The 13,897-nt window shown below is 40.2% G+C and overlaps 1 protein-coding gene across 2 annotated transcripts; it reads left to right on the top strand.

The window, feature by feature from the left end:
• Nucleotides 1-4,164: 4,164 nt before the first annotated feature.
• On the top strand, nucleotides 4,165-13,897 carry LOC308097109 (cytolytic toxin-alpha-like). 2 transcript variants are annotated; one of them, XM_080444703.1, is made up of 6 exons: nucleotides 4,165-4,695; nucleotides 5,913-6,077; nucleotides 7,270-7,434; nucleotides 9,929-10,078; nucleotides 10,906-10,958; nucleotides 13,322-13,897. In XM_080444703.1, exons 1-6 carry the CDS (start codon nucleotides 4,181-4,183, stop codon nucleotides 13,858-13,860), a joined length of 1,587 nt encoding a protein of 528 aa, XP_080300829.1. In that variant the 5' UTR covers nucleotides 4,165-4,180; the 3' UTR covers nucleotides 13,861-13,897. The 2 variants fall into 2 exon arrangements, with proteins under 2 accessions (XP_080300829.1, XP_080300830.1); XM_080444704.1 differs by lacking the exon at nucleotides 7,270-7,434.

The raw sequence follows: 13,897 nt of genomic DNA, 5'->3' as shown, positions 1-13,897 counted from the left end.
CTAAAAGATGTGTTGACTAACACTCCATCTCTTCACAACACTGGCCTCTTTTACTTTAATTTTCAAAGGAATCATAATGCTGTTGTTCTCAAACACTAATACTTAAAGCGGGGGATTCCTCACTGTTATAGAAGGATATTGTGAAACAGTCATGCTTAATTGGCAGCAATCATAGGAAGAGCCCCTGAGAAATAAATCCAGCACTGTACGCGTATGTAATGCTTAAAGCCTCCATTTACTACATCTAATATCATTATACCATATCATACCATAAAATACCATCATACCATATCATATCATATCTTACCATACCATACCATACCATACCATACCATACCATACCATACCATACCATGCCATACCATGCCATACCATACCATACCATACCATACCATACCATACCATACCATATTCTAATTGTAATTGTAGCAAAATAGCATTTCACTTATTGTACTTTGTGAGTAGTGACAAATAAACCTTCTTGTTTGATTTGTTGACACCAGGGGCTCATAGTCCAGTGAGTTGTCATCTATGTCTTTTCATAATGCATCTTGAACTAGTCAACAATGACAATGACTGAAATGGAAAATGTTTTATTGTGTTATTGGTAATAGTAGGGGGCATTAAGTGAAAAATCGTTACGCGGCGGATAAAAGCATGACATTTGATACAGATGTCCCTTGGGTCATCCTAAAACATCCTAGAAGAGGTGCCCAAAAAAAATCTTAAACAGGAAGTGAATTATGGACAAAATCCAAAATGGCCACCTAAACTGTTGACCGTTGACTCAAAAGACAACAAAATAATCTCCAAAAAGCATAAAATGTGGCACACATGTCCCTTGGGTCATCCTAAGACATCCTAGAAGGGGTGCCCAAAAAAATCTGAAACAGGAAGTGAGTTATTGACCAAATTGAAAATGGGCGCCTAGTGTTGTCGATTGACTCAAAAGACAACTAAAGAATCTCCAAAAAGCATACAATTTGGCACACATGTCCCTTGGGTTATCCTAAGACATCCTAGAAGGGGTGCCCAAAAAAGTCTTCAACAGGAAGTGAGTTATTGACAAAATTGAAAATGGCTGCCTACAGTGTTGGCGATTGACTCAAAAAGCCTATAGAATCTCCAAAAAGCATACAATTTGGCACATATGTCCCTTGGGTCATCCTAACACATCCTAGAAGGATTTAATAACATTGAATTGAATTGAATAGAAGGGGTGCCCAAAATAATCTGAGTGAGTTATTGACTAAATTGGAAATGGCCGCCTACAGTGTTGAAAGATGATGCAAGATACCCAAAGAATCTCGTAAAAGCATGAAATGTGGTACAAATGTCCCATGGGTGATCTGAACGCATCCTACAAGGGGTGCCCAAAAAGGTTTTAAACAGGAAGTGACCGCCTAAAGCAGTTTACACAAAAGAAAACATAAAGGGACGTCATAAAAGTGTATAATTTGATACGTACATTGAGTGCTTCTTAATATATCCTAGAAGGGGTTATTTATTTGTTTGTTTGCTTATTTATTAAACTTTTTAGGAAGGGACCATGTTGAAGAAATTCTAAATGGCTGTTTAAACAGTTGACCACGGCAGTCTGCATATTATGTAGACTCAATACGACAGGTTATGAAGTGCATAACCTGCCGTATTTTGTAGTCTACCTTTTGTTTTCATTTACACTCTACATCATCTTTTTTATTTTACTTTCTGCATTATTTTTTTATTTTACTCTTTGAATCTTCTTTATTTATCTAACTCTCTGCATATTCTATTTTATTTTGCACTCTACATCTTCTTGCTTGTTTTACATTCTATCCTCTCATGTATTTTCTTCTTGATCATTACTGTTTTTTCGTGATTAGTGTTTAGTAACTACATGTATTCATGTGTGCCATTTCGCAAATTACCAGCACATTGGCATAATGCTCTGCAAGGTAGCCCAGCATCCCGGCATCTACACTTTCTCGAACAGAAGGGCTCAGCTTTAAAGCCACACTTGAGTTCTCTACAAACTTTGGCAGCCTCTGGCAAGAGTGTCCATAAAGATGTCCATGAATCAGCGACTTTAATCCATCCATATTTGTCAGGAGATGGTAGAGATTGCATAGCTTTCAGGCTTCTGGACCAAATGCCAGATTGGCAAACTGCTCGATTTGAATGTTGTAGCCATGCAGCCCGTGTGGGAGGAGTGTTTTCCATTGAGAGACTATTAAAACTTTTTGTGGCACCCTTAAGGATGCATTCAGATCACCCAAGGGACATTTGTACCAAATTTCATGTTTTATGAGATTATTTTTTATTAGTGTCTTTTGCATCATCTGTCAACACTGTAAACGGCCATTTTCAATTTAGTCAATAACTGACTTCCTGTTTCAGATAATTTCAGGCACCCCTTCTAGGATGTCTTATGATGACCCAAGGGACATGTATGCCAAATTGTGTGCTTTTATGAGATTCTTTAGTTGTCTTTTGAGTCAATCGATAACACTGTAGGCGGTCATTTTACATTTTGTCAATACCTCACTTCCTGTTTAAGATTTTTTCGGGCACCCCTTCTAGGATGTTTTAGGATGACCAAAGGGACATGTGTGCCAAATTGTATGCTTTTATGAGATTCTTTAGTTGTCTTTTGAGTGAATCGACAACACTAGGCGGCCATTTTCAATTTCATCAATAACTCACTTCCTGTTTAAGATTTTTTTGGGCACCCCTTCTAGGATGTTTTAGGATGACCCAAGGGACATCTGTATCAAATGTCATGCTTTTATCCGCCGCGTAACGATTTGGCAATTTTTTGACGTTAATGCCCCCTACTATAACAGGTCTCTCTCTTGGCAAGGCTGTTAAACATGGAATTGCTTTGTTTACTACAGGTCTGTTGGTGAAAACATCAGGGCATCTTCATATTACTGACTATGAAGACCAGCTTCAACACAACATGGACAATACATATCTGTTAGACATGGAGGTTGTGTTTGAAAACATCTACATCCCGCTCTATAATGTAGACATCAATGTCACAGACATCCACAGCCATCATGAGGTCAGACAGATGGAGATGAATAAGGCAGGAGAGTTAAAAGAAATCAAACTCAGTGAAATCTTCAAAGACCCTTCTGGAAGAAACAAAAGAACAGTGCTGACCGTTGGCTGTGCAGGAATTGGAAAAACGTTCCTCGTACACAAATTTGTCTTTGACTGGGCCAAGAAATGTTTTCCCGAAAATCCACACCTCTTGTTCCCGTTCAAGTTCCGCCAGTTAAATCTGCTCAAGGGACAAAACTTTAGTTTGGCAACGCTAATTCACAAATGCATCAAGGAAACCAGATGTTTTGAGGAAGACGTTCTTAATTGCATCTTCAACGTATTGCAGAACTCAGGAGACTACAACAACAGCCCCTTCAAAGTCATGTTTGTTATGGATGGTTATGATGAAAAATATTTCCGGTTCGATTTCAAAACAGACTTTGGACTCATGAATGTCGCAGATTCCTACCCAGTGGAAGTTTTGCTTGTAAACCTCATCAAAGGGGAGCTGCTCCCCTCTGCTCAGATCTGGATAACCTCACGACCTGCAGCAGCCAAACAGATCCCTAAGGAGTTTGTTAAGAGGATGACAGAAGTACGAGGGTTCATCAGAGATGACCAGAAGAAGGAGTTCTTCATGAAGAACATCAGTGATGAGAACCAGGCCAGCTCAATCTACTCACACATCAAGGAATCAAAGATCATCTACATCATGTGTGAAATTCCAGTCTTCTGTTGGATCCTTGCTACCGTCGTGAAGAACATGGGGACGACAGTCAAGCTGCCCAAAACCCTGGCTGAGATGTACTGCTACTTCCTGATGGGTGAGACACAACGGGAAAAGATGAAGAATCCTGCAGCAGATGAGGCAGACAAAGAGAAGCTCATGAAGGATGCAGGAGAAGTTATTCTGAAGCTGGCCAGACTGGCGTTTGACCAACTGGACAAAGGCAACATAATTTTCTATCAGAAAGACCTGCAAGAGAGTGGTCTTGATGTGAATGACGTCTCGCTGTACTCAGGCTTGTGCACAACGTTCTTCAAAAAAGACGCTGTGTTCTTCCTCCAAACGGTCTACTGCTTTGTTCATCTGAGCATCCAGGAGTTTCTGGCTGCGGTCTACCTCTTCCACTGTTTCACAAAGAGGAACATGGAGGTACTGAAGACATTCCTGGAAGATGATGATTTCAACAGTGACAGTTCCCTGTCTGACTTCCTGAAGGCTGCTATGACAAAAACACTGCAGAGTCAGAGTGGACACCTGGACCTCTTTGTCCGCTTCCTTCATGGTCTCTCACTGGAGTCCAACCAGAGTCTGTTAGGAGGCCTGCTGGGTCAGACAGAGAACAGTTCAGAGGAGATCCAGAGAGCTATGAAAAACCTGAAGAAGATGAATGATAAGAGGTTCTCTACAGACAGATGTGTCAACATCTTCCACTGTCTGATGGAAATGAACGACAACTCAGTAAGTCAGGGGATCCAACATTACCTGGAGTCAGAGAACAGATCAGGGAAGGAACTTTCTGAGACCCAGTGTTCAGCTCTTGCCACCATGCTGCTGATGTCAGAGAAGGTTCTGGAGGTGTTGGACCTGGACAAATACAACACAGACGTGTATGGTCGACATAGACTGATCCCAGCTGTGAGGAACTGCAAAACAGCCAGGTTAGTAGTCATGAGAATAATAACATGTTAGAGCACCTTTCATTTATATATACTACATTCATTCATAAAAAGAAATAAAAAACATGCATGAAAGTGGCAGTATATCGATTATTTATCGCGGGATAAAGTATCGCGATATCGATATATCGTCCCACCCCTAATTTATATATATATATATATATATATATATATAGAGAGAGAGAGAGAGAGAGAGAGAGAGAGAGAGAGAGAGAGAGAGAGAGAGAGAGATGGAATCACATTATAAAAGTCACACTGGTGGTGCATTTTGGAGTGTTTAATATAAACCAGTGGTTCTCAAACCTTTTATTATGTATTATATAAATTAATATGTATTTGGCAGTGGATCCCCACCTGACTACATTGTGTGTCAGGGACCCTCCACATAAGATTTGTGTTCAAATGTAATTCTTTGACAGTAGCCGATCTACATGCTCACAACGCGTCACACGGCACTTTGCTTGTAGATGTAGATCTGCTATTTTCAAATAGCTGAAAAATATAAGATTATAAGTGGTTAAACTGATTTTGATGATATATTTATACAAATGAATGTGTGTGGGCGTGCGTGCGTGCCACTCACACTCTTTCTCTCACATAGACAGAGTGAGGTGTACAGAGGATGTTCTTTTAAACAATGAACTTATGATCATTACTTAGGTTTACTCACTTTAAATAGGAATTAACAAGTTACTGAATACATCAATGCAAGTTACATGCTGTAGTACAGTGGTTCCCCCAGGGGTGGTCCCCAAATTATTTTGGGGGGTCCCCAGATGATTATCTTAATGTGCATTTTTTTTATCTCTCACGAAACAGTAAACCAACCAACATATATTATAAGTTTACAAGGGTATCTGCACATTTATAAAGTGAAAATTTAAGGACTTTTAAGACCTTTTAAATACAAAATTTACCAACTTGGCCAAATTGTCAAATACGTAAAAAAGAGGCAAACATTGTGAAAATAGCCGATCTACAAGCTCACAGCGCCTTGTTGAAAAGTTTGGGAACCCTTGCTGTAATTTACGAAGACAACTTTCCATCTGTCTTCCACTTCTCTGTTCTCTTGTTCCCTGTTCTTACTGACATTCTGTTAATGCCTGGAGAACAAGATCTCTTAGTTAACTTCCTTGACAGTGAACTGTGATTGATCAGTTTTGATCATCTCTGATTTTACATTGAATCTGTCATTACAGACTTGTTGGTTGTCACCTCGAGGAGGAACACATTGAAGTTGTGGCTTCAGCTCTCAGTTCTAATCCATCCCATTTAAGACACCTGGACTTAAGTTATAACGGGCTGGACCTGTATCTGCTCTGTGATGCACTGAAGAGTCCTCAATGTAGACTGGAAACTCTACGGTCAGATTAATTTACAATACTTAGTTTTGTCATTTATTTATAATGTGATTATACTATGAATATTGTTGTGATGCTGTATTTGTAGAGTGTGAATAAGGTTGATATCATAGTGACACAATTTGACTAGAATAATGATAAGGTACAGTACATTACGTGTTACAATTACGATTGAGCTAAACTAACCCAAACCCCCTTCATTTCTTTCTCTTTCTTTCTTTCTTTCTTTTTGTCTTTCTTTCTTTCTTTCTTTCTTTGTTGTTACGCTGAATATTCAAGATGAACCCAAGCACAGACTCAAACACAGAGGCAGTAATAAGTCAAAAATCCCCCACATAAGATTTGTGTTAATTTTTTTTTTTTTTAATATTACAAATGTGTGAATGTTTTTAAGATTCTTTGACAATAGCCGATCTACAAGTTCACAACGTATAACACAGCGGCACTCTGTGAGCTTGTAGATGTAGATCTGCTATTTTCAAATAGCTGATGTATATAGGGTTAAAGTGGTTAAACTGATGTTGATGATATATAATTTGTTTTAATACCGGGGACCCCCTGGAACCCCCCCAAGGACCCCCGGGGGTCCTCAGACCCCACTTTAAGAAGCACTGATGTAAACAACACAGGTGATGTAATGCAGCCTTGAGGTGCTCCAACATTAGTCCTGATCAGAGAGGAAAGTGATTCATTTATCTTTACTAGCTGTGTTCTGTTTGTGAGACAATAATTGTACCATAAATGAGGTTAGAATCAGAGTGAATTCATCCTTTACTAAGTCTCTACCTAGAACTACTGTCCAATCCTACATCACCAACTGTAACTACTGTAGGTACAGAAGAACTGTCAGCTCAGAGAAAAAGTGTCAATTTAAGGATTTTTAAGACCTTTTAAATACCAAATTTACCAAATTGGCCAAATTGTCCAATAGTATGTAAGAAAGAGGCAAACATTGTGAAAATAGACGATACGCTCACAGCGCCTCGTTGAAAAGTTTGGGAACTCTTGCTGTAGTTTAATGAGACAACTTTCCATCTGTCTTCCACTTCTCTGTTCTCTGGTTCCCTGTTCTTACTGACATCCTGTTACTATCTGGAGAACTACATAGAAGATCTCTTAGTTAACTTCCTTGACAGTGAACTGTGATTGATCAGTTTTGATCATCTCTGATTTTACATTGAATCTGTCATTACAGACTTGTTGACTGTGACCTTGAAATGAAACACATTGAAGTTGTGGCTTCAGCTCTCATTTCTAATCCATCCCATCTAAGACATCTGGATTTAAGTTATAACGGGCTGGACCTGGATCTGCTCTGTGATGCACTGAAGAATCCTCTTTGTAGACTGGAGACTCTACGGTCAGATTAATTTACAATACTTATTTTTATCATTTATGTACTATGTGATTATACTATGGATATTGTTGTGATGCTTTATTTGTAGAGTGTGAATGAGGTTGATATCATAGTGACACACTTTGACTAGAATAATGATAAGTACAGTAACATGTTACGATTACAATTGAGCTAAATGAACCCAAACCCCCTTCATTTCTTTCTTTCTTTCTTTCTTTCTTTCTTTCTTTCTTTCTTTCTTTCTTTCTTGTTATGCTGAATATTCAAGTTGAACCCACAGACTCAAACACAGAGGAGGTAATAAGTCAAAAATCTAGTTTTTAATGCCAAGCAGAGCAACACAAAAAAATACAAAAGGTAAAAGTAGGCAAAAATCAAACAAAGGAACAGGCCAGAACTAAGACTGAAGTTTATCTGGCTGGGCAGGCGAGGCAAGGTCCAGGGATCCAGCAACAACAGAGTTGGTAAACAGGAGTCACAGACAAATGTACGTACTCAACTAAATTAAAAGTGCCGAAATGTGTTCTAAAGTACAGAACTTGAGTAAATGCAGTTACTTTACACTATTGGTCTATAGTGTATTTTGCTCCAGCAGATGTCCTTCATGTGTCTGTGACATCACTAGTTTCACTTGTGTTAAATTTCCCTTTGTCCTGTTAGGTCTTCTGTATACAATGTATACACTCTGTCCTCTCTGTGTGCTTGATCATCTGTTGTCAACCTGTTGCTGTCTGTTACCTGCATGTTGGAAGATTAAGTCAAGTTTTTTAGGTTTTTACTCCTGTCTGCCTGCTCTTTCCAGCTTTTGGTTTTCTACAGACAGCACATCCAGACCAGGGCCCTGTTCCTCAAAAGGTGAATTAGAACTAAAGCCTGGCTTTTCCACCTATCCTGGCTTAATTTAGCCAGGATTAGAGCTGAGTCGGTTCCTCAAAAGGTGAATTATCTTGAAGATTAGTTTAGCCAGTTCACCCTGGCTAAGTTTAGCCTTATCCGATTCCTCAAAAGAGAATTGAAGCAAGCCTAGCTTAGTTACCATGGCAATTTAGCTGTGAAGTTAGCCTGGTCAGGAGCAGGCTAACAGCCAAGCTTACTTAATCTAGTGCCTTGTTCTTCAAGTTTTTCCACAGTTAATTCAAAACATGTGTTTGTATATGGACTCATTTTAATGACCCTGCATTCAAATAAAATGAAATAAATACAATAAGATATAATCAAATTAATTACTGAAATAGTGTGTGACCATGAATCATAATCATAATTGTTTCACAATGACTCATGTGATATGTAATTGTCACTCTGTTATAGTTAACACTATAGTTCATCTTGTTGTTAGATGTTTGATAATATTACATTTTTTTTTAAATATTATAAAAAATGACACATACATACACACACATATACCCGTAACTAATAATAATATATATATATATATATATATATATATATATATATATATATATATATATATATATATATATATATATATATATATATATATATATATATATATATAATTATTAGTTAAGGGTTTAAAGGAGCCTCTTTGTAAGTCAATGAGGAGCATATTTTAAATTATCAATTTCTAGTCAATGGAGAAATTATTTTTTATTTCTTGTCCACCTTTGGAGTTACATCATGATGGCAAGGTAACTACACAACCCAAACCTCTACCAAAGTGGTCTTGCAAATGTGGGGTTATTTATTGCGTGTCTCGTCCCGTCCCGTCCCCCCCGCTCATCCCGTCACGGCCCCCTGTCGCGGTCAACCCCCCCCCCCGTCCCGTCCCGTCCCCCGTCCCGTCCCGTTGTGGCCCCCGTCGCAGTACACCCCCCGTCCCGTCCCCCCCCGTCCCGTTCCCGTTCGTCCCGTTGCCCGTCCATCTCAAACACACACACACACACACACACGCACACACACACACACACACACACACACACACACACACACACACACACACACACACACTGTGTGTGCTTGCAATACTTTGCCATGCTTTCTCCCTGGATCTATTTATTGCGGTCGCGTTTCCTTTCTTGCTTAAATACATTTTACTTCCTTGCATGATTTCATGAGCTGCTGCAGTGCTGCTATTCAGCCACAGAGAAGAACGCTGCTCTGGTTTTGGACTCTGTGATTGGTCAAGTTCAAGGAATCTGTGCTCGAGTTCATGGTCTTTTATAGAAATACGTCGCCGGCGAATCCCCGCCCATTCAGCCTGGCTTCATTATCCTGGCTGGACACAGCCTGTCTTGACATAGCCTAGCTCGACAAAGTTGCTCCTTTTCAGCCTGGCTTGGCGTCTGAGGAACGGAATAAACGAGGCTTTTCAGACCCGACTTTGTCAAGCCTGGATTTGGCTTAAGGCCAGGCTTTTTTAATTCACCTTTTGAGGAACAGGCCCCTGGTCCTTTAATAGTTGGCTGTAAGCAGGTTCTCTATCCAGAATAATGTATTTTATAGCAGACAAACATCTGGTGTTTTATTTTCCATTTAGACTGATTCACTGCTGGTTGTCAGAGAGAAGCTGTGAAGTTCTGGCCTCAGCTCTCAACTCTAATCCTTCTCATTTGAGAGAATTAGACTTGAACTTCAACATCCTGCTGGATTCTGGACTGAAGAACTTCTCTGGATTGAAAACTCTCAAGTGAGTAGACTTGTTCATGTTGGTTAGTGCAGCGATTCCCTTATTTCATGTTCCAATGACTGGTGGGCCAGCAGGGGGGGGGGGGGGGCATTCTGAATCCATAACGTCTACTGTGCAAGTCTGCCACAACAATTCTCTCCTCCCACCCCATATTATACAGTCATGCACCTGCTGAAGATGAATAGTTATGTATATAATAATCTGTTGTATTAACTATGACCAGGCTGATGCCGTTGGTAAAGATGCCCCTCCAGTTATGCAATACCCATCATACACATGTCTGTGTGTCCTTTTATGCCCATATATGAAGCTCTGTGTGAGGCATGCCCACATTTGGTCCAGGCTAGTCTATTGACCTCATAGACCAGAATGTGGAGTGTCATCATAATTATGCCACTCCATATTATGCATAGAGACAGTGTAGTGCCCCAGTAATCTAGGATCATAGGTAAACCAAGAACCTAGCATCAGTCTAAACATTATAATAATATCAAAACAATAAATAACATCTATAGAAACTATAGGATGCCAAGTCAACAAATGGCATCTGTCTAAATAACATGCTCTGAATTGCATTTTAGCCTTTGCATAAGACTGCAAGGTTGTGCTCACACACACACACACACACACACACACACACACACACACACACACACACACACACACACACACACACACACACACACACACACACACACACACACACACAGTGAGTTTTTCCAGACGGGCTGTCAGGTGAAGATAATGGTAGCAGAAACACTGTAGTGTCAGGGAGACGTTGTGTTAGACAGTCAGGCATTGATGCATTGTTGCTCTACTTCCTACAGAGTGAAACATGGAGGACATGAATACTGGACAAATCCTCAACTCCTTACAAGATGTGAGTGTCTGTCTGTCTGTCTGTCTGTCTGTCTGTCTGTCTCAGTATCCGACATTGACATGTTCTACACTGTTATTACTCTGTTGGCCCCTCCCTCCCTGGATGTTGTCCTGAAAACTCTTCACTGGAAGTTCAGCTTCTAGTGAATTCAGGTGGTTTCTCTGCTCTTGGCCTGGTCCTTAACACCAACTGATGCTTGTTTATTTTTAGCTCATTCAGTGCCAGACTTATTTCTGGCTGTATTTGCCCAGTGCCAGAGATCTTTTTCATTTTTTATACCTTTTCAACTGGTCACAGACCGTGTGTAAACACACCCGGGAGTAGTGCGTCGCTCAGAGAAAAATCGTCCCCTTCTCTTGTAGCAGCATGGGAATATACTAGCTCTGGTCCATAGCCTGAAGGAGTTCTCCTTAAGGTCATTTCTATTGACAAGATTTGTAGAGGGCACAGCGGGGTAACAAAAAGAAAAAAAAAAGTTTTCCTTCCAGTGAAATATTTAACATTTTGGAATATACCATCTCTAGGCCAGAATGCACGCTTTTATACCTTTTCAACTCACCACATAACATTTTGATCTATTATTATCGCTCATCCGGCCATTTGTAAACACACCCAGTATCCGTGTGCTTCGTCCAGAGAACAATGGCTTGACGTGATTAATGAGTTCTTAAAGGGATATTTCACTTTCAAAAAGACTTTTGGTCATTTTATCGTCTACTCAGGCCTTTGTGAGCCACCCAGACAGTTTTTAAGTTGCTCGATTCAGTATTTAGACATTTGATATTCATTTTATCAGACACGCCCCCTTCCTATACAAACCCATTGTAACTTCAAACTCCATTTTAGCCATGTTAGATTCATCAAAAACACCCGTCCTTGGTTCTGGTGACTCACCCTGCCCCCCTAATACGCAAGGGGGCCGTGTTTTTTCAATTACTTTTTTCATTTATTTTAAATATTTTTTTTGGAAAATTTAAAAAATAAAATACAATAAAAAAATAAAATAAAATAAATGAAAAAAATAATCGGAAAAACACGGCCCCCTCACGCATTAGGAGGGCAGGGTGAGTCACCAGAACCAAGGACGGGTGTTTTCGACGAATCTAACATGGTTAAAATGGAGTTTGAAGTTACAATGGGTTTGTATAGGAAGGGGGCGTGTCTGATAAAAATGAATATCAAATCTGGGGGGCTCACAAAGGCCTGAGTAGATGATAAAATGACCAAAAGTTTTTTTGAAAGTGAAATATCCCTTTAATGAGTTCTTAATGAGTTAAAGACGGGGTGCCGTGATTTTCAGTGATTTTTCCCCCCCCTAAACATAATCATCAGGTATTATGGTTGTCTGTCTGTCTGTCTGTCTGTCTGTCTGTCTGTCTGTCTGTCTGTCTGTATGTTTTTGCACCCTGTCCGTCCGTCCGTCCGTGTTTTTCACATGGGCCTGTTATAGCGCCACCTGGAGGCCGATTTGTGCAAAACATTTTTTTTTATATTACTCCTACGGATTTTATCCAAACATCACACAAATCGGTACACAGTATCTCTATAGTCATGTGATCAACACGGATCTGTCCGATTTTCCATATTGCATCCAGATTGGCTAAAACTGGCTTCCAAAGTTTGCAGTATTGGTTCGTTTTGAACAAAATGCCTCAAATCATCAACGCAGCATGTCCGTGAAATTGTGCACGCAAATTCCCACTAAACAGAGGAAGAGATGCCACTTGAAAATGTTCAAATCAGCCTCATGGTGGCGCTATATCAGGCCATTTGTGTTTTTACCTTTAACTGCACCGATCTGCGTGAAACTTTGCACACACTCTCCCTAGAGGCCAAGGAAAAACCTTTACCATGCATTTTTATTACATTTATATTACTCCTACAGATTTTATCCAAACACCACGCAAATTAGTACACATTATCTTTATAGTCATGTGATCAACATGGATCTGTCCGATTTTCCATATTCCATCCTGATTGGCTAAGATTGGCTTCCAAAGTTTGGTTCGTTTTGAACAAAATGCCTCAAATTATCAATGCAGCATGCGATTTCCGTGAAATTGTGCACGCACATTCCCACTAGGCCGAGAAAGAAATGCCACCTTTTTCACATTGGCCTGTTATAGCGCCACCAGCAGGTCTAATTTAGCAAAACACATTTTTGGAACAAAATGCCTCAAATCATGAATGCAATGTCAAATCATGAATGCAAGGCATAAGAAGAAATGGCACCCCTTTTCACATTGGCTTATTATAGCGCCACCAGGAGGCCACAATAACCTACCTGACCTGGTGGAGACCTGTGCTCCGAGGAGCACTTTTTCTAGTTTAAATTTAAGTTTCCTGTCTTGTTTCCTCATCAGATCTCCATCGTCTCACACTGGACCCAAACACAGCAAACAGAAAACTCTGTCTGTCTGAGGACAACAGGAAGGTGACAGAGGGGGAGGAGCTTCAGTCGTACCCTGATCATCCTGACAGATTTGATGATGATTGGTGTATACAGGTTCTGTGTACAGAGGGTCTGACTGGACGCTGTTACTGGGAGGTAGAGTGGAGTGGAGTGGTTAGGATAGGAGTGACTTACAGAGGCATCAGCAGGAGAGGAGGTTGTAGTCTGCTTGGATTCAATGACAAGTCCTGGTGTCTGCTCTGTGAGGGATATAGTTACACTGTCATTCACAATAGTAGGTCCACCCTCCTCCCTGTTGATCTATCTGGCTCCAACAGAGTAGCAGTGTATCTAGACTCTCCAGCTGGGACTGTGTCTTTCTATGATGTGTCTGCTGACTCACTGACACACATTTACACCTTCCAGTCCACATTCACTGAACCTCTCTACCCTGGGTTTAGGCTTCATCATGACTCCTCCTCCTCAGTGTGTCTTTGTGAGGACAGATGATGTCTCTGATGAGTTGACACAACCAATGTGGTTGCTA

This window comes from Gymnoscopelus braueri (assembly GCF_963280865.1).
Source record: "Gymnoscopelus braueri genome assembly, chromosome: 12".
NCBI lineage: Eukaryota > Metazoa > Chordata > Actinopteri > Myctophiformes > Myctophidae > Gymnoscopelus > Gymnoscopelus braueri.
Note: the sequence above shows the minus strand (reverse complement) of the source record. Positions and strands in the feature narration are given on the sequence as shown.

What these genes read in the sequence shown, in the direction of transcription:
- LOC308097109 (XM_080444703.1), top strand. Translation starts at nt 4,181, where the DNA reads ATGGAGGTACTGAAGACATTCCTGGAAGATGATGATTTCAACAGTGAC. An exon ending in TGTAGACTGGAAACTCTACG is followed by an intron (nt 6,078 to 7,269) that starts GTCAGATTAATT and finishes CTGTCATTACAG; the next exon opens with ACTTGTTGACTGTGACCTTG. An exon ending in TCCTCAACTCCTTACAAGAT is followed by an intron (nt 10,959 to 13,321) that starts GTGAGTGTCTGT and finishes TTTCCTCATCAG; the next exon opens with ATCTCCATCGTCTCACACTG.